Source organism: Muntiacus reevesi, chromosome 8, assembly GCF_963930625.1.
Source record: "Muntiacus reevesi chromosome 8, mMunRee1.1, whole genome shotgun sequence".
Taxonomy (NCBI): domain Eukaryota; kingdom Metazoa; phylum Chordata; class Mammalia; order Artiodactyla; family Cervidae; genus Muntiacus; species Muntiacus reevesi.
This window is the reverse complement of record NC_089256.1, coordinates 6,979,065-6,999,102: the sequence shown is the minus strand read 5'-3', so window position 1 is coordinate 6,999,102 and position 20,038 is coordinate 6,979,065. Positions and strand designations below refer to the sequence as shown.

Here is a 20,038-nt window from a genome sequence, read left to right as displayed (position 1 = left end):
ACCCAGAGTCCAGGAGCAGTAGCCCTTCAAGGTGACCTGCCCCCATCCCCAACTACAGATGCTGGAACCTGACCTACAGAGGGTCACACCTCAGAGCCCATGCCCCATGGAGAGTAAGAGTGTGAATTGGAAAGGAACACCTCAATTAAGGTTCAGTTCCCAAGAAGCCTCGTTGTACTTTCTGGATTGGATTCTCTGAGACAGTCCCGAACTCTTAAAACAAATGTCCTTTTCTTAAGCTAACGTGAGAGGATTTTGATTTGTTTACTGATTTTCAATTAAAAAAGTGGCACTAAGTACCCAGTGCTTTAAATACATTACCCATACAAGGGGTGTTGTTTTCTTCCCTTAGGACATGAAGAAACTGAGGCATAAGCATTACCTAACTTGCCAATCCTAATGTAATGACATATTTACAACTAGAGGCAGAGCCAGAGTGTCTGAACTGTGGCCATCAGAATCTCCAGTTCAGACTTTCTCCACCAACCATGCTGTCAAGTTTATGCTAATTCACACGGACTCAAAATGCCAATATAAAAGGATATGAGGTTTAAGTGAATCCTGTAATCTATTTTAAATATCACTGCAAACATAAGAACAAAAGCTTATGAAATCATTCTCAAATGTTTAATTAAAATCCATATAGCATTTAACATGTATAGATGTTTAAATTCTTTCAGTGACTCATATTTTAGAATCCTTTTACACAACATTTTGAGGCTAACTTCATGCCAAAAATCTACAAATGTACAGTTTAACACAAAAATACATTTGGAGTCCATTCCAATGCAAGTTGAAAACACTTCAATTGCAGACGATGTATAGATATTTAAAAAAGAAAAGCTACAAAATGAGCACATAAAAGTCTTCCCTTTTGAATTTTTAATAAAATACTGCTCTGTATAAGATCTAATGAAAAATTCCAGTTACTTATAAAATACTTATGTGAGGAAAAAAAAGAATTAAGATCTATATGCATGAATTATACTTACTTACATTGTTTAAATGAAAAAAATGCTGAACATGTTGATGATACAGTACACTATCTATTACTCATATATCAAAATAGATGCAAACACTCAAAGAAGCAATTGGATGCAGGCAAAAGAAAATATAAGACTTTAAGGCCAAAAAAGCCCCTAAGTTCCAAAACAAACAAAAAATTCACTCCTATTACTTCATGAGAAAACAGTATGAAGATTTGGCTCCAATTACTAAAACATCTACAGGCATTTAATTATTTGGCCTGGGCAATTTACTAGTACATCAACTGCTGAAATAACAGCAATATGTGTATTGTTGGAAAAAAATTAATTTTTATAGGTTTAAATATGTAAAACTTTATCTACTGGAAACCAGAGTCTCCATTACGAATTGCACTTGAGATGGCTGAATGCATTGATTGAGCAAGGCATTATTGTTGGTTCACTGAAACACACACAGAAACACAAAAGCAGCTATGGATTTCTGATATTCTTAACTATGAAGACTACTGTCTGTTTTCCTCTCTCTAAAAGATGCATCAGTGGTGTTGGAGATAAGTCAGTGAAACTCCAGCCTGTCCTCGTTCTGATCGTCATGGTCTCTTACTGCTCCCTGGCGGAAGATGGAACAATCTGAGGGAAATATGAGCCAGCTCTGTCTGAAACATATTCATTTCTAGAATTTTTAAGCATTATCCTAACTAGGAAAGGAAGCTCCTGCAAAAAAAGACTGCTTCACTGACAAAGCTTATTAAGGTGTACAGAAAGAACACTGCCAGTTTAAGTTCTGTCACTCTCTAGAAAAATGATAAGGGGACTTCTGTGATTGGTTTTTTTTTCAGAGGTAGAGAATGTCTGTTATTTCTCTCCAATAAATGAATTCCCCTCCCCAGTAAAAACACAATTTGGAAGCAAGATGGTACTAAGAAATATAGCAAGCTCAAAAAGCTGGGAAATTATACATAGTGGCTTTAAAAAAAGAGGCTCTGGACAATGAGATGAAGTATATTAGAATGAACTTTAGTGGAGAGGGGGACAATTCTAGCTATCTTAAACTAGACAATCACTATGATACTGTATGATTTACTAGTACAAACAGAACAGATGATTTGAAAGTGAGTAAACAAATCACTGCAATTCATCTATGTCCTTGAGCTAGGAAGAGTATAGTCTGAAAATGCAGTGAGGGACAGGTCTTATTTAACTGGTCTCCTTCCAACTGCCTCCCTATCTGTCCCTCCTCCCAAATCCAGATTAGTTTGAAATATATCAGTTTAAAACCAAAGCAAGTACCTGATCATGAAAAAGGAAATAAACAACAAAACCTGCACCAAGAGTTCTTCATCTCTCCCACCAATAGGAAAAAAAAGATCAAACTTTTGTTTTTCAGTTCTAAAAGAACTACTTATCCCTCTGAACAGCAAGGAAAGTCTTAAATTGAAACCAAAGTACATATAGAGGTGAAATTAATTTTTCAGGCAACTGAGTCTCAGATGTTTACAAACGAGCCTGCATGATGTTTAAATCAATTAATACAGTCTATCAGTAAAATTATAAGACTCAGGTAATGTATTGGAAATGGTGAAAAGGACTGCAAGGACCAAACTTCACAACTCACTTAATCTGCTCAAAAAAAAAAAAAGGGAAAACTTTATTGAACAAGGTTATCTAGAAATACTGTTTTAGTAAGGAGAGGAAAGTTTAAATAGATCTAACTGCTCTTGTGACGTGGAAACATGAAGCATTTTGGGGAACCTGCCCTTCTGTGCCTTACACAGTCCAGGGTTTCCACACAAAGTCCACAACAGATTCAACAGTTGAATAAGCATATTTCTAAATTTTGGGGTAGTCTGAGTCTGTGCCATCCACAAAGGGAAAATTGTTAAGTTTCCCAAATCTTTCAGTGGATCTAGACTCCTCAAGACTGTCATGAGATACAAACAGTCTCTGCTTCTTACATCCTCTCCAGAGAGGGCGCATCTATTGCTCTCAGGCCCACCTCTGGAATAGGTGTACAAAGGAAGAAAATATAGATGAATGCATGACACCATTTAGTCATTATGGATTTCTCTCCCATTTTAATCTCTCTTTAGTCTTGAGTTGCTTTAGGAGAAGAATGAAAAGAAAAACACTTTTATTGCCTATCCATCTAGAATTGTCAGTTTGCTTTGTTTGACTATTGAGAAAACCTCCTTATATGGGTTCAGTGGTACTATGCTTATCAAAGTTTCTCTTGAAGTTTTTGGAAGATGGCATGTGCTCCTTCTTCGGTGCTTTAATAAAGATGTGGGCTGTACCCTGTTTATATAGGGTGGTCACAGAGGAATGATGAGTGAGGCAATTCTTGAATGCTGGAGTTTGTACAGTTACATAAGATGGAAAATATCATACACTTTAAAGTAGTAGAGGTTAACATAATCTTATTGTCACAATTCAACTTTTTTGTATTTCCATAAAAGACATTTCCTTAAAAAAAAAACAACTTTGTGAGGCAAAAAGGACAAACTCTGAGAATTACTTGAGCCTCATTACTTCAGATCCTCCTACAGAGAAACATGTATTTCCAAAAACAAAATGTTGGGAACCAATGAACATCTAAATCTAGGAAAATTAATAGAAAACAAAATCACAGAAACTCACATGACTATCATAAATGACAAATAATGAACACTTATCTCATACTAAAGGCACTACTAATATACAAATATCCTATTAACACTTAGAGAAACTCTAACATTTAGCAGTTAGAGAAAGAAATTCATTTAACTCAATACTAGCATTTTAAAAAACAAATAAGACTAAGACTCATGGCAGTTTTCAATAAGCCAAATGAAACTAGATATAATAATAAGCAGCTCCATACAAAGATTGTGGTTCCTACTTTTAAAATACTTTTTAAAAAGTATGATAACTTACTTCCTTAAAAATATAAGCATATCACAAAAACTAAAGCATAAATATATATATATATATATATATATATATGTATGTATGTATGTATATAAATCCAGGCCCTGGTACCGCTGAGAAATTTTCATCAACTCTGATACAATTTCAACAGCCACAGACTGAATAACACACACCCACATATGACATGTACAGACAAAATGCCAGAGTCACTGCACAGTCCAGCATAAAGCTAAAAGTATCGAAAGAGAATGAGGACGGGCATTTGTCATGTAAATAATGCATATTATTTAGAATAATGCATAAAAATTTAGAATTTCATCATCCCAGGAAACACTACACATGGACCAACAACGGAGCTGTCATGTATGCTTAAGTGAGCAAGTAAAAAGCTAAACAAAAGGATAAAACACTTTAATTAATGACATGATTAATATTTTGTACTTCTATCAGAAGATTAATTTGTAATCATTATACCCTGTAGATTTTGAAACTTAATTTTTTATTAGAGGTTAACTAATGCTGGTTCTTGAATAATCTAAAAAATTGTAATTATTTCCTCAAATCTAGATCGCTATGTATAGTTCTAAGCAGTTAAATGAAATATTCTGACCAAAATTCTGAAATTGCTTTGGTACAAAACGGAGAATAAAGCAAAACTGGCAGCACCACCACAATGTGCTCACGTCACAACAGGTCTAAAGGACCCTCAGAGATAACAGAGCATAAGTTAAAATACCTATAAATAAGCGCCACTCTCCTGACAATTCTATTACATCATTAAAAAGAGAAATAAAATCTACATTCAGTAAATTATACTTGAGGCCCAATTTTCATGCTCCATTTAATTATCCCTCAATGATAGTGTAAAAAAAATGTTTATTATTATTGCAGTACCATGTCTAATTCATAGTTCAAGATGCTTTTAATGACAAGGTCAATGGTTAGAGTGGTACATGTGAATGCTCAGTCCACTGGTAGTTTTTTAACACAAGGTTTTTTTTTTACACCTTTATTGAGGTATAATTGATGTAGAACAAATTGCACATACTTAAGATGCACAATTTGATTTAGTCTTTTAAATAGCATGAAAGTGCCTGACAACTAGAAAATTAAAAAATTTAATTTAAATGTATTGTTTTAAAATAGTACATTGCAATTTCTCATGAGACACAGACATGGATTTATAAAAAGGTGGGAGGAAAGGAAAGAAATTTAATTCCAAGTACCAAATTTATTCAGAAGGTTTAGAAACGCCAAAATTGACAGCCAGTTTTCTTGATTTTCTTCTTGAAGAGCTTGGTGCTGACTTCTGGTGAGGCACACTATGGCCTGGGGAGGCAGCTGCAACTTGGAAAGAAGATGCAGGTTGAGGGATCTGAGAGGGTGGTAAGGAAGCTGATGAAGTCTCCTGTGGAATTCCTTTGGTGACATCAGAAGATGCTGACTGGCGAGTGTGAAGCGGGGTGACTTGATAACTCTGGGCCTCCTTATTCTCAAAGTTCTTTTTGTTTGCAACTCTTTTTTTAGTTACCTTTGAGGAATAAAAGAATGATTAATTCACAATGTAGGCAAAAAAACTAGTGTCAGGAAATACCATAAATCATGCTGCTAATACTTGTCAAGCACTGCTGACTTGTGACTTTCACTTCTAATCTCCAAACCAGACTTTAGAAATTCAAGGAATTTAGTTATGAATAAGATATCTTAAATTTATCCATAATTTCTGTATAAAGTAAATTTATATTCCTGAGTTTAAATGACTGTTTTAGAAAAGGATATTATTACTTGCTACAATTATTTATTAGAACACAGACTCAGACAGCAGGAACTAGGTTAGACGGTTCACTAGTGGTCAAAACATATTCTCAGCACCGACTCCAGTACTGATCAGGCTTCTACTTGGCACTGTGTATGATATCACTGAATAAATAAAATTTTATCAATAGCTTTTGAACAGTAAAATATTCTCTTAAAAATATAGCAATTCTCTTCTAGGTCTCACCTGTAGAGGTATGAACTGATTGTGCACACCAGCTGGCATTCCCCCAGCCATGGGCATGGTCCCAGCATACGGTGTATGATGGAAGGGCTTCCCAGGAACTGGCATTGGTGGTCCCCATGGCACTGAGCCAAAGAGATGAGATGATGAAGGCATGACATTAGCTATTAAAAATCATGGAAAAGCTATTTTAGTAAAATGGCATCATTAAAGCCCTGAAATTTAAGACCTCCCTTTGCTACTTTTCTTTTTAGCTTATTTCACTTTGGCAAAGAGTATACACTTAAGTTCTGTTTAACCTTGCTTACAACATTCAAAGTCCTCTTATGGACTGTGAACCACCTACATTCAGCTTATCATTATGCTGTCTGGCCTATGAAGGCCAATAGTACCTTATACTGATACAAGCCTTAGGAATATTTGTAATACTATTTAAAAAAAAAATAATAGGGTCATAAATCTGTCCCTTGGGGGAGAAAAGCCAGGGCAGAAAGAGAGAAATCTTAAGGATCTCACCTGCCCCCAATGCTAAGTTGCTTCCATAGTGATCCCAGCCTACAAAAAAAAACCAGAAAAGCTCAAGTCTTGAAATTTGATCACTTTCATATGATACACACAATCTTTCTTTTCCCTATTCTAACATTTGTAACTCAAGAATTAAAAAAAAAAATTTCACTGCTTGTTTCCTGCTGAAAGTGCACTGAATCAGTGGTTCCCAAAACTGATTTGTTTATCTGAATCACACGGAGCTTGTTAAATACAGATTCCTGGGCAAAGCTCCAGACCTACTAGTCAGACTCTGAGGGCCCAGGAACCTGTGTTGTGAATAAGCTCCACAGGTGATCCTTACACAGCCAGCACCAGTGCAGTATCTGGGACTCGCACACTGCCGCCAAGAGGGTCTGTGCTGTGCTCAAAGCTGCTTTTTAGAGAGAGAAAAAAGCAGACAGAATTTAAGACTATACAGCCTCACTAAAACTCAGCTACGTTTGAGGGAAGCTTGCGAGTATACCTTTAGATATATGTACTAATTACTTAAAACTAATTTATATATAGTTTCTGCATTTTTTTGATGTGGGTAATTTGTAAAATTTTTACTGAATTCATTACAATATTACTTCTGTTTTATGTTTTTGATGTTTTGGGCCATCAGGCATATGAGATCCTAGCTCCCCAACCAGGTATTGAACCTGCATTGGAAGGTGAAGTGTTAACCAACAGACTGCCAGGGAAATCCCCTGGATTCATTTTTGAAAGTGAAAAAGCAATCAAAATAGATTTTCTAAGTTATAGTGGACTTATTACCTTGAGTTATATGAAAACATCAGATTTATTGTGTCATAAAAATTCTATGACTAACCATTGTTCATACAGGCAAAGGAATGCCAGTGTAGTATAGTAACAAAATTGTGGGTTTTGTTACCAGGTAGATTTGCTTTTGAATGCTAGTACTGCTACTTAGTAAGTTATGGCCTTAGAAAAATTACATTTTTTAAACAAATCAAAGTAAAAATAATTATACACATAGGTACTGTAATAAAAAGGGCTTTCAACAAAATATAGCAATCATCTTGTCCATCCCAGGTTTAACTGTTTTAGCTATTTATTTGCACACTGTTCAATAATTTGCTTATACTACCAGCTGATTTTTCAACTTTAGGCATTTTTAGACTAAAACTACTATGATAGATCAAAATTCAGTTCTTTTATACCACCCTTCACTACTTGCCCTGTCCTCCCAATATATTATAATATTCGTTTAAAAAATATAGAGTTTGTGGTATGTCACTATATACATATTATCACTTCCAAGTCAAGTAGGGTACTCTGATTATTTTTTTTTCCTTGTAAAACTTAAAAAACTCTTTTAAGAGTAATTACCTTTTACAAGCACCTCAGTCTTTTATACACCTATCCTTCACGTTTTTTTCCAAATGCTGCCCATCTATCAGATCATTATCTCACCTGCCAAGACCTTCCCCTGCCCTTTCAATTGAAACCAGTTACTTTCTACACCTGCTGAGCAGCTGGCATTATGGAATTTCCATTCATTGCATAAGTATATTAGGTATTGTGTAGTTTAGTTTCATGTGTGTGTGTGAAAGTCACTCAGTTGTGTCTGACTCTTTGCAAACCCCATGGACAATTCTCCAGGCCAGAATACTGGAGTGGGTAGCCTTTCCCTTCTCCAGGAGATCTTCCTGACCCAGGAATTGAACCGGGGTCTCCTGCATTGCATGCAGATTCTTTGCCAACTGACCTATCAGGTAAGTCCTTAGTTTCATGGTTTTCTTTAAAACAAACAAACAAACAAACAAAAACTATTGCTTTGCTTTTTGGAGTGCAGAATTCAGTAACTTCTAAAGAACAGTGCATAATAAGTAAATCTGCTTGTCTGAAACGTCTTCATTCTACCCTTGCACTAGATTCACACTTTGGCTTTAGAGAGAAATCTAAGATGAAACTAATTCTGTCTCAGCATTTTGAGGTAATCAATGTTCAACTGCTTTCTAGCTTCTAGTCTATGTTCAATGATGCAATAACATTTTGATTTTTGATCTTTTATTTGTATTTTTCCTTCATCTCTGACCTCTCTTTATTCAGTTCAGTCGCTCAGTTGTGTCCGACTCTTTGCTACCCCGTGGACTGCAGGATGCCAGGCCTCCCTGTCCATCACCAACTCCTAGAATTTACCCAAACTCATGTCCATGGAGTCAGTGATGCCATCCAACCATCTCATCCTCTGTCGTCCCCTTCTCCTCCCACCTTCAATCTTTCCCAGCATCAGGGTCTTTTCAAATGAGTCAGTTCTTCACATCAGATAGCCAAGGTATTGGAGTTTCAGCTTCAGCATCAATCTTTTCAATGAGTATTCAGCATTGATTTTCCTTTAGGATGGACTGGTTGGATTTCCTTGCAGTCCAAGTAACTCTCAAGAGTTTTCTCCAACAACACAGTTCAAAAGCATCAATTCTTCGGTGCTCAGCTTTCTATATTGTCCAACTCTCATATCCATACATGACTACTGGAAAAACCATAGCCTTGAAAAGATGGACCTTTGCTGGCAAAGCAATGGCTCTGCTTTTTAATATGCTATCTAGGTTGGTTATAACTTTTCTTCCGAGGAGCAAGCATCTTTTAATTTCATGGCTACAGTCACCATCTGCAGTGATTTTGGAGCCCAAGAAAATAAAGTCTCTCACTGTTTCCCCATCTATTTGCCATGAAGTGATGGGACCAGATGCAACGATCTTCGTTTTCTGAATGTTGAGTTTTAAGCCAAGTTTTTCCACTCTCCTCTTTCACTTTCATCAAGAGGCTCTTTAGTTCTTCTTCACTTTCTGCCATAAGTGATTCATGTCAATGTATGGCAAAAACCACTACAATATTGTAAAGTAATTAGCCTCCAACTAATAAAAATAAATGAAGAAAAAAAAAAACACACAACAACAATAAAATATGACAATATCATAGAAGGAAAAAACAAAAGTGTGGTGTCATCTGAGTACCTGAGGTTATTGATATATCTCCCAGGAATCTTAATTCCAGCTTGTGCTTCATCCAGACCAGTGTTTCTCATGATATTCTGCATATTAGTTAAATAAGCAGGGTGACAATATACAGCCTTGACTTACTCCTTTCTTGATTTGGAACCAGTCTGTTATTCCATGTCCAGTTCTAACTGTTGCTTCATGACCTGCACACAGATTTCTCAGGAGGCAGATCAGGTGGTCTGGTATGCCCATCTCTTTCAAAATTTTCCACAGTTTTTTGTGATCCACATAGTCAAAGCCTTTGGCATAGTCAATAAAACAGATGTTTTTCTGTAACTCTTTTTCAATGATCCACTGGATGTTGGCAATTTGATCTCTGGTTCCTCTGCCTTTTCTAAAACCAGCTTGAACACCTGGAAGTTCATGGTTCATGTACTGTTGAAGTCTGACTTGGAGAATTTTGAGCATTACTTTGCTAGCATGTGAAATAAATGCATCTGTGTGGTAGTTGGAGCATTCTTTGGCATTGCCTTTCTTTGGGATTGGAATGAAAACTGACCTTTTCCAGTCCTGTGGCCACTGCTGAGTTTCCAAATTTGCTGGCATATTGAGTGCAGCACTTTCACAGCATCATCTTTTAGGATCTGGAATAGCTCAACTGGAATTCCATCACCTCCACTAGCTTTGTTCGTAGTGATGCTTCCTATGGCCCGCTTGGTTTCTCATTCCAGGATGTCTGGCTCTAGGTGAGTGATCACACCATCGTCACTTTCTGGATCGTGAAGATCTTTTTTGTATAGTTTTTCTGTGTATTCTTGCCACCTCTTCTTAATATCTTCTGCTTCTGTTAGGTTCATACCATTTCTGTCCTTTATTGAGCTCATCTGTGCATGAAAAGTTCCCTTGGCATCTCTAATTTTCTTGAAGAGATCTCTAGTCTTTCCCCTTCTATTGTTTTCCTCTACTTCTTTGCATTGATCACTGAGGAAGGCTTTCTTATCTTTCCTTGTTATTCTTTGGAACTGCATTCAGATGGGTATATCTTTCCTTTTCTCCTTTGCCTTTCACTTCTCTTCTTTTCATAGCTGTTGTAAGGCCTTCTCAGACAACTGCTTTGCGTTTTTGCACTTCTTTTTCTTGGGGATGGTCTTTATCACTGCCTCTTGTACAATGTCACGAACCTCCGTCTATAGTTCTTCAGGCACTCTGCCTATCAGATCTAATCCCTTGAATCTATTTGTCACTTTCACTGTATAATTGTAAGGGATTTGATTTAGGTCATACCTGAATGGTCTAGTGGTTTTCCCTACTTTCTTCAATTTAAGCCTGAATTTGTCAGTAAGGAGTTCATGATCTGAGCCACAGTCAGCTCCCAGTCTTGTTTTTGCTGACTATATAGAGCTTCTCCATCTTCGACTGCTAAGAATACAATCAATCTGATTTCGGTATTGATCATCTGGTGATGTCCATGTGTAGAGTATTCTCTTGTGCTGTTTGTTACGACCAGTGCATTCTCTTGGCGAAACTTTGCTAGCCTTTCCCCTGCTTCATTTTATACTCCATGGCCAAACTTGCCTGTTACTCCAGGTATTTCTTGATTTCCTACTTTTGCATTCCAGTCCCTATAATCTTTTTTGGGTGTTAGTTCTAAAAGGTCTTGTAGGTTTTCATAGAACCGTTCAACTTCAGCTTCTTCAGCATTACTGGTCAGGGCTTAGACTTAAATTACGGTGAAACTGAATGGTTTGCCTCGGAAATGAACAGAGATCATTCTGTCATTTTACAGACTGCATCTAAGTACTGCATTTCAGATTCTGTTGTTGACTATGATGGCTGCTCCATTTCTTCTAAGGAATTCTTGCCCACAGTAGTAGATATAATGGTCATCTGAGTTAAATTCACCCATTCCAGTCCATTTTAGTTCGCAGATTCCTAAAATGTTGAAGTTCATTGTTGCCATCTCCTGTGTGACCACTTCCAATTTGCCTTGATTCATGGACCTAACATTCCAGGTTCCTAAGCAATACTGCTTTTAACAGGACTGGACTTTACTTCCATAGCAGTCACATCCACAACTGAGTGCCGTTTTTGCTCTGTTTATTGTTTCCCTTTACTGCTGGTATTCTAAATCCCAAGGCAATCTGTGTCTCTTTTCATTTAGTGCTAAGCATCTGGTGGCTCTTTCAGTTTACAGATGCATGTCCCTTGGTCAGAAGAAACTATTTCTTTGATAACTTTCCTCCTTCCCATGATCTCTGGTCACTTTTTCTGGAACTCCAATTAGATAGGTATTGGATCTACGGACCATTCCTCTAAATCTCTCTTACTTTTTATTTTCCTCCTTTTATGTTGATCTTTTTCCTGAGATTTCTGTGGCTTTGCTTTACCTATTGAATTTTAAAATTTTTGCTCAACAATTTTTGTTCTCCAATTATTCTTTTATTGATGAATTCTTGTTCTTAATTTTTTTTTTGGGGGGGGGGTTCAATACTGTTTCATTTCATAAGAATGCTAACCAAAGCTGTCTCTGAAGTTCTCTTCTTTCTAACACTATCTCCAGGTCTCTTTCATTTATCTTTGTTTAACCTCTTATAGAGATTTTCCTAAAATGTTCAGTGGTTTCTCACAGTCTATTATTTCTTCATATTAAAGAGCAAGACATTAAAACTATGATTAGAAGCAGTATGTGTGTTGGGAGGGTTCAGGGCTAGATGACTTGAGATCCTCAGCTTCTCTCTAGGATGACTGAATAGAGAGCCAGCCTTTTGGTTGGGACATCCTCCAAAAGTTGGTGGGTCTTTCGCTTGGAATTCAATGAATTTCTCAAAAAACCATCCTCTAACTTCCTATCTGGGCTAAGGCTTGTTACAGCCAGGGAATAGGAACTTCATGTAGCCTCAGTTTCCAGCCTACTATCTCATATCTATTCTGTACCTGCTGTCTCATATGTATGGAGCTTTCTGGAGACCATACCTCCAGGCTTTTGCCTGAAGATGTTAACTGCTTGACTGTGTGGGGGAAGGCTCTGGGGAGGAGTTTCATCATTCTTGCTACACATATTGAACTGATTCCCTCTTTTCAGGCCATGCCTCTGATAGCGTTTGACACTTTCAAGTTCTGAATCTCTTGGGAACTGTGAGGGACAATCTGCTCATCTGTCGGTTTGTATCCTCTTTTATACACTCTTCAGTTGAGCATAACCCTACTCTGTTGCTGAAAAAAAAAAAAAATCGGTTTCTATTTCTCTTCTTTTCTCATCACAAACTCTTTTCAAATTCTAATGTGCTGATATTTCTTCTCTCATCTCTTTGTCCTTACAGGTTCACACTTAAAATAGTTCATTATTCAGTTTAAGGGAGTCTGGGCAAAGAGAAGAGATAACCAGTTTAATACTCCCTGAATTTCTAGATGAATCTGCAGGCTCTGGTTTCAGGCTTACCCCTTACAACTCCTTACATTACCGAGACATTTAGATCATTTTTTGGTTCCTTGAAGTGATGCTTCTTAAAAGAACTTTCTAAAAACAATAATTAAATGGTAAATATTTAGACAAGAAAGATACCTTACCAGTAGGTTGGGGGAAAACTGGAGGAATGGTTCCAGGTGGTACAGCTGGAGGATAACTTGGAAATATTCGTGGAGGCAAAGGGAAATTCACTCCTAAGGAGCCCTATGAAAGTATTTAAAGTTATAAAACAATGCAGCAAAAACATCTAGAGGGATTACTTAAAGATTTAGTAGAGAATTCATGGACAGTTCTCACCAATTGTTGTATAGCAAAAAGTGCAGCTTTTTCCTTGGCTTCATTTTCAGAATGGCACTGTGGCCCATGTACCAGTAAGCCGTTAGATAATTTTACCTGGCAAACTGTCATTGTCTAAAAAAAGAGAACAGGAATGTTTATTAAGTTATCTGTCCAGGAAGTTGACCTCCTCCTAGAAAGCTTAAACAAGGAGAATAATTTCATCTAACATTCTGTAAAAAACAATTTCAAGAATTCAAAGAAGGACTATAGCTTAAGTTTTCAGTTATGATGCAAAAACTTTAAAACTGTTCCCTTGTCTTTCAGTGTTTACAAAGTTAAAATGATCTCTAAGCTAGCTGAAGGGTCAGGAATCCTAGTGTAAATGAAAGTCAGCTAAACTTTCTTCTTTACATCTAGGATCAGGAAACTAGGTTTCCTATTTGTTTTTGTATGTAAGATTTTACTGGAGCACAGCCAAGTCTACTCTTATGGCTGGCCTATACCTACTATAACTGCAGAGGAAAGCAGTTGTGACAGAGACCATATGGCCCACAAAGCCTGAAATATTTACTATCTGGCTGTTTATGGAAAAAATTTGCTGACCCCTGCTTTCCACCATCCTTTAAATAGCAGACATTTTGCTAACATGAATTAACTGCCAAAATCTTAAAAACTCAGAAGTTCTGACTGATTTTATATTTACATTTGAATGACAATTCTTTATAGTATACTCTTTTCCTTTATAAAAAAGACTTTTAGAAAAATGCTTTTTCAAAAAGTACTCATATTTATGTAGTAGTATTACTAAGTACAGTATTATTACTATCATTATTAATATTATGTTCATATCATTATACTAACATAGTATTATTACCATTATTATTAACGGTTGTTTTAGGTAAGAATATGTCAAGAGTTTGGATGTAAAAAGGATAAAACAGATTTCCTGTAGTGGTTCTCAAGGTGTGGTATGGGGACCTCAGAGGTCCCTGAGACCCTTTCCAGAGCTTCAAACTATTTTTATAATAATACAAAAATGTTATTTGTTCTTTTCACTCTCACTTTCTCATAAGTATAGAGAGAACCAAACGTTTATTAATATAATTTCACATTCTACAATTGCACTAACTATAAAGAAAATACCATGTTTTAATGTTGTTTATCAAAAAATATCCACAATGATATGAAAAGACTATTAAAATTTTCTTCCTTTTTTCCAACTATTCGTGTGAGGTCAGATTTTCTTCATGTATTTCAACCAAAACCACATATTACAAGAGATGGATAGTAAGAAGCAGATATGAGAATCTAGCTTCTTCTATTAATCTAGAAGATGGAAAAGACTTGCAAAAATGTAGGGCAATAACATTCTTCTCACTAAATTTTTTCAAAAAGTCATTTTTAATTAACAACTTAAATTTTTTTTCATTTTTAATTTGGTAAATATGGATATAATACAAGTAAACAAAAGTTCTTTGGGGTTCTCAAAAAAAAAAAAAAGATGGGTAGTTTCTGAAACCAGTTTGACAGATGCACTGTACACCAAGACCCCTACCCCTATCATCACTCTGAAGAATCCTGCGAGGCAACCTGCTGCCCAAGTTCCTGTCAGTGTGACTGAGGGCTCTGGTTATGCATACATGGAAAAGCCAGAGGGATAAGTATTCATCTATGCTTCTCATAAAGTCAAAAATACCAGCTCCACTTTATTATTTCCAGCCGAGATTTTCAGTTGATTTGCTTAAGCTCAGTGATCAATAACTTATGCAAATAGAAGAACAGTAGTATACTATACCTGTGGTGTTCTCAGAAAGGAGAAATCTGGTTGTGGCATTCCAACAAGGGAACAAATTCGAGAAAGTTCAGTTACTGGTGTAGACACAGGAGGAATCTGGCCAGTAGGCCAGCAAACACTGTCCATAGACTGAACATTATGGTACTCACTAGCACTGTGAGGCTTGTTCATATAAGATGCTACAAAGAAAGAGAAAAGGACATATCTACATTAAATGATACTTCAAACTACGCAACTATGGCAGGGCTTTACAGAATAGCAAGTAAGACACAGTTAAAAAGTGAAAAGAGGAACTTCCCATGAAGCAAATGTAAAAACTATTTAGTCTTGCCTAAAATAACTAGAACTAAATGAAGATTTTTAGATGATTATAATTAATTATTGACATATAATTAAGATAAAGATTTAAAAATATAAGTTGATGACTGCCAAAAATTAACATCGTGAGAGATCAACACGTTGTAGGCAAAATCTAAACAAGCAAATGGCTTTCTTGAGCTGATTTATAATTAATTCTTAAGGTTTTTTTCTTTAATTTCTATTGGAGTATAGTTGCTTTACAGTGTTGTGCTAGCTTCTGCTGTACGGTAAAACAAATCAGTTATACGTATACATATATTCACTCTTTTGTAGATTTGTTCCCATTTAGTCACCACAGACCACTGAGGAGAGTTCCCTGTGTTAAAACTCTTAAGTTTTGAGGCTTCAGCTTTGGTTTTCTCAAAATCCATCTTACTTTTTGAGCCACATGGATCAATGTTTTTTGCTCTAAAATAGTGATTCTTGAATGTTTTTTTCTGAACTTAAACCTTCCAAGTGCCTTTATATAGAATATTATTTAAAAATTCTGAAAGATCACATTCTTTATAATCAAGAAACTCACCAACAGAACAAAAGCACACCCTAGTGGAGAATGAATCTAAACCTCTAACTATCATAGATTAAAAAATAAGTGGCTTGCCCAAAGTCACACATTAGTTCTGTTACATGGGCTGGATTCTGAGATTTTCATTCTAAGGTATATGATATTTTTTACTATACTGAAATATAGTAAAAGTTACTTGTTTTTGACAGTGGGATCATACTTACCTGATACTGTTTTAAAATTTTATTTTGCTCTATTTCAAGCATATATCTGTCACTATGATATATATTGTTTCCTGAGAGTTATTGGAATTTTAATTATTTATCCTGATACTCAGTGGATAAATGAAGTTAGGCTCTGATGTTGTTCCAGATTTTGATCCTTAATAAATTCAAATTGGCTTATTTAAAAATGCTTTTTACCTGAGAAACTTCTGTCCCCACCTACCATTATTCCTGGTGGACTTTTGAAGATAATTACAGAGACAAAATAATAAGTATAGTGGACACAGAATTAGGGGCGATGATCGACAACTAGTGAAGTCCAGTTGTGCGCCAGCTGTTATGCTGCAGGCTTCACAGACTTATGGTAAGTGCCACTTTCCAATGTGTGCCTCCATTAATTATTTTCAATTGATTTTATAGCTTCTTTTTTATGTGAGTCAAGTTATTTTAACATAACACTAATACCAACTATTGGCAACTAGGATGTGTTAGACACAGTGCTAACTGCTTTATCTATGTCATATAATTATTGCAACAGACATCTGCAATGTTATTTCACAGATAAAAGAAAAGGTAAATAATATATTTAAATTACATAATAATTTTTAAATTATTGAGAAAAAGCTAAAATGTAAAAACTTTTCTAGGTTTGGAATCTACAGGATGAGTATATGATACAATTTAAGTAGCTACAAGAAGATAATGAGAGATCTACTGGTTACAGTTATTTAATACATTGTTATGTAATGACATAAGCATAAGAAAACATACTCTTATTACCCTTCATTATACTTAAAAAAATAAAAGTAGTCTTATCTTTAAAAATTACAAGATTAAAAAAACAAATGAACTGAATTTTTGAAGCTGGCTATTAGCTTACTTAATTTCTTATTAAGTACTTAGTTTACTTACTCAATTTCCTATTTTGTTTAGGTTGTGAGGAAGATCCATATTCATCTCTTCTACTAGAGGAAACAGTGACTTCATTACCAAACTGTTTCATTTCATTCTTATGGTCCATACTGTCAGAGCTGTCAATTTTTAGAATTTCTTTAAGCATCCGAGTTCCCTTCTGCTTTGAAAATGATTGGTATGAGATAGTGGGGGTAGAGAGAAAAGTTAAACAGAGTTACAGAGCTTACTGATCCTCCTTTTAATAAGTTCTGTTGTTAAAAATTAAGACAATAACTACATTCAGATAAAGAATAAGGAAAATCAAGAGAGTTGAAAAAAAATCCACATTTCCTGGCAAAGAAATAATAATTATCATTCCTGCTTAATTTCTGACCAAATAGTCTGGGAACAATGTTTGAAAAACAAGGGGAAAAAAAAAGAAAAGAAAAACAAGGGAGTTATGGTGGCTAAACTGCCCAGGACAGCCCGGTTTTCCTCACAGGATGACAATAATATGCATCACATCAGTCTATGTAAAAGAAGGTGTCTTAACTGTTGCACAGGGTACGTATGGCCAACAATAATGAAATTACCATATTGTACAAGCTCCTATAAAATACGAACCATAGCAAATGACTGTGGTGACAAATGTTCTTCACTTGGAGGCTCTTCATGATGAGATGACTGTATTTCATTTTCTTTGGAGATATTCAAGGATGCTAAGAAGTTCTCAATTCCAGGATTAGGCTAAAAGAATGAATATTTTGTGCATGAAGTTTTGAAAGTACACGGACCTGAAAATCACTAAGAGTTTTATATACAAAAACGATCATTTAATTTTCACTCACTCGTCTTTCGAAGTGTTAAAGTGTGGAAGAGAAACTGAATGAATGGTCTTTTACCTTATCAACAGCACTTGGATGACCAGTCACAACCTTTTGATTTTCTGAGACTTCTGAACTTTCATTTCTCTTCATTAGCTTAATATTACATTTGGCAGGCCCTCCAAATGTCTATAAAAGAGTAAGAATGGGTTTTTGTGTAAATAAAATTATAGTTACTACTTAACAGTATTCTAAATAAATCACTGCAAACTTTTTGGAGTGTTATTTTTTCTTTTATATCATAGGAAAAAAGGGGGGGCCCATAAACTTGATGAGGGAAAAAATTACATCTTAACCTCCATTAATTTCTAAATAAGATTTAGCATTCCCTTCAATTATGAATGTAGGCAATAAACTATTAATACAATGGTGGTGATTTTAATGGCATTTCAATATAATTGGTTTTCTTTCAAATGTTATGTATTTTATTGTAGCATTAATACTATTATTCTCAGAAAGAGTCCATACGCTTCACCAAAGAGGCCCACAGCACTAAAGAGTTTATGAACTCCTTTTCTAGAAGAAAGGAAGTTATAGCATATGAGTTTCAGAAGGAGAGGGCTTTCAAAGTCATGTAATTCAACCCTTTATTGGTATCTGAAAATTATTGGGCTCCATTACTGACAACTGTTATGTGCCAAGATATCTGCTAAGATATCTTTTATAAATATATTATAGCTTATAAGAGATCTAACTTTTAAAAAAACTTTGTTATAAAACATAATATGTATATAAAATACACACATGAGAAGTATACATGTATATTTTTAGATTTAAAGTGTTTTTTTAATTATCAAATGTATATACACTCTTTATCAATCAGCAGAAACTCTTAATATAAAACATAAATGATCTCAGTTTTTCTTATTAACCTAACTCCACAGAATTAACTGTTAACTTTTCCATGTTGGTCTATATACTTTCACTGAATATACAAACATGCGTGCATGCTTAGCCGCTCAGTCGTGTCCAACTCTTTGTGACCCCATGGACAGCAGCCCGTATTTCCAAATAGTTTATAAATAAAATGTACACACACTCATACAAGTAGGCATGTTTGTATGTATTTATATAGGGCTTTCCTGGTAGCTCAGCTGGTAAAGAATTCCCATGGAAAGAGGAGCCTTGAGGGCTGCAGTTCATACGGTAGCAAAGAGTCAGACAAGAGTGAGGGACTAAGCACTAGCACCAGACTATACATAATGAATGAGAAGGACAAGTGATATATTTTAGTCTCCATTTTAAAGATGAAGAAATTGAGGCTGTGAAAAGTGCAGTGACTTGCTCAAGGCCACTGAACCATTACACGGCAGAACCAGAATGTATCTCTAATTCCAAGTCTTAGACTCGAGCTGTGCAACCTCCCATCCAAGGGACTGACAGGCTCAGCAACCACCTTGCCACACACATTATGAATCTGGTTGAAAGGGCTGCAAAGTTAAGGCAGATGCCACCAATTCCAATAAAAAGTGGGCTACTAGAAATTTGATTTTAAGAAGCTTACCTGCCTATTTGACATCTTCTGTGACCGACTCTCAGTTTTAGGACTCTTACACTCTTCTTTAACTAGGCAAAGAAAATAGAAATTCTGTTAAATGAAATTTGTTGCATACCTATTAAATTTACCAAATATTTACCACAGCAAGGCACAGTGATAAAAAATTCACTGAATTTCACAGAGGGAGACAAAGGCCCTGCTTTTGAGGAACTTGTAATCTAGATGAGGGGGAGAAAAGATACAGGCAACAACAAGGGAAAAAGAAAGGTGGCATCTAATTGAGTCTTGCAGACGGCAAGTCTCCAAAGGGCAGAATAGGGGGCTAAGTATTCCAGCAAAGAAAATAATAAGAGAAAAGACAAATAATAGGAGAAGCAGAAAGCAAAGAATATTTGTGGCACTCTAAATAGACAAGTTCTGCTGGAGGCTAAGAAGTATAATGCAGCTTAGTTGAACTAGAGGAGCAGGCTGCAGGCATAATCTGCCAAGGACTGAAGACTATGGAATTACACTGGAGGTAATGGGCATAATCACAGAAAAGTTTTGATCACGTAGGAATCTGATCAGAATTGTGCTTTAAGAAAATTAAAATATAGCAGTGGCTTATTATATAGAAAGAGTAAGAGACCAATGAGGAAGCTATGTTAGTATTCTTGTTAACAGGAAATTAAAACAGAAAGAAAATGAAAAAGGATAGATTAGAAGAGGAAGGAGGGAAGGGAAAAAGGATGAAGGAAAGAAAAGAAG

General features: G+C 35.7%; 1 protein-coding gene across 4 annotated transcripts in view; it reads right to left on the bottom strand.

Annotated features, from left to right (window-relative positions):
• Nucleotides 1-613: 613 nt before the first annotated feature.
• Nucleotides 614-20,038, bottom strand: part of XRN1 (5'-3' exoribonuclease 1) — a 114,271-nt gene continuing 94,846 nt past the window's right edge. For 2 of the 4 annotated variants that reach the window (XM_065942913.1, XM_065942916.1), the window contains exons 34-43: nucleotides 19,298-19,359; nucleotides 17,812-17,922; nucleotides 17,534-17,656; nucleotides 16,928-17,087; nucleotides 14,927-15,105; nucleotides 13,150-13,263; nucleotides 12,954-13,056; nucleotides 6,409-6,447; nucleotides 5,896-6,056; nucleotides 614-5,424 (exon numbers count right to left, since the gene is read on the bottom strand). In XM_065942913.1, coding sequence (XP_065798985.1) covers nucleotides 5,125-5,424; nucleotides 5,896-6,056; nucleotides 6,409-6,447; nucleotides 12,954-13,056; nucleotides 13,150-13,263; nucleotides 14,927-15,105; nucleotides 16,928-17,087; nucleotides 17,534-17,656; nucleotides 17,812-17,922; nucleotides 19,298-19,359 — 1,352 coding nt within the window. In that variant the 3' untranslated portion in view covers nucleotides 614-5,124. The remainder of the gene's footprint in view (nucleotides 5,425-5,895; nucleotides 6,057-6,408; nucleotides 6,448-12,953; nucleotides 13,057-13,149; nucleotides 13,264-14,926; nucleotides 15,106-16,927; nucleotides 17,088-17,533; nucleotides 17,657-17,811; nucleotides 17,923-19,297; nucleotides 19,360-20,038) is intronic. The other 2 variants (XM_065942915.1, XM_065942914.1) reach the window with 2 other exon arrangements.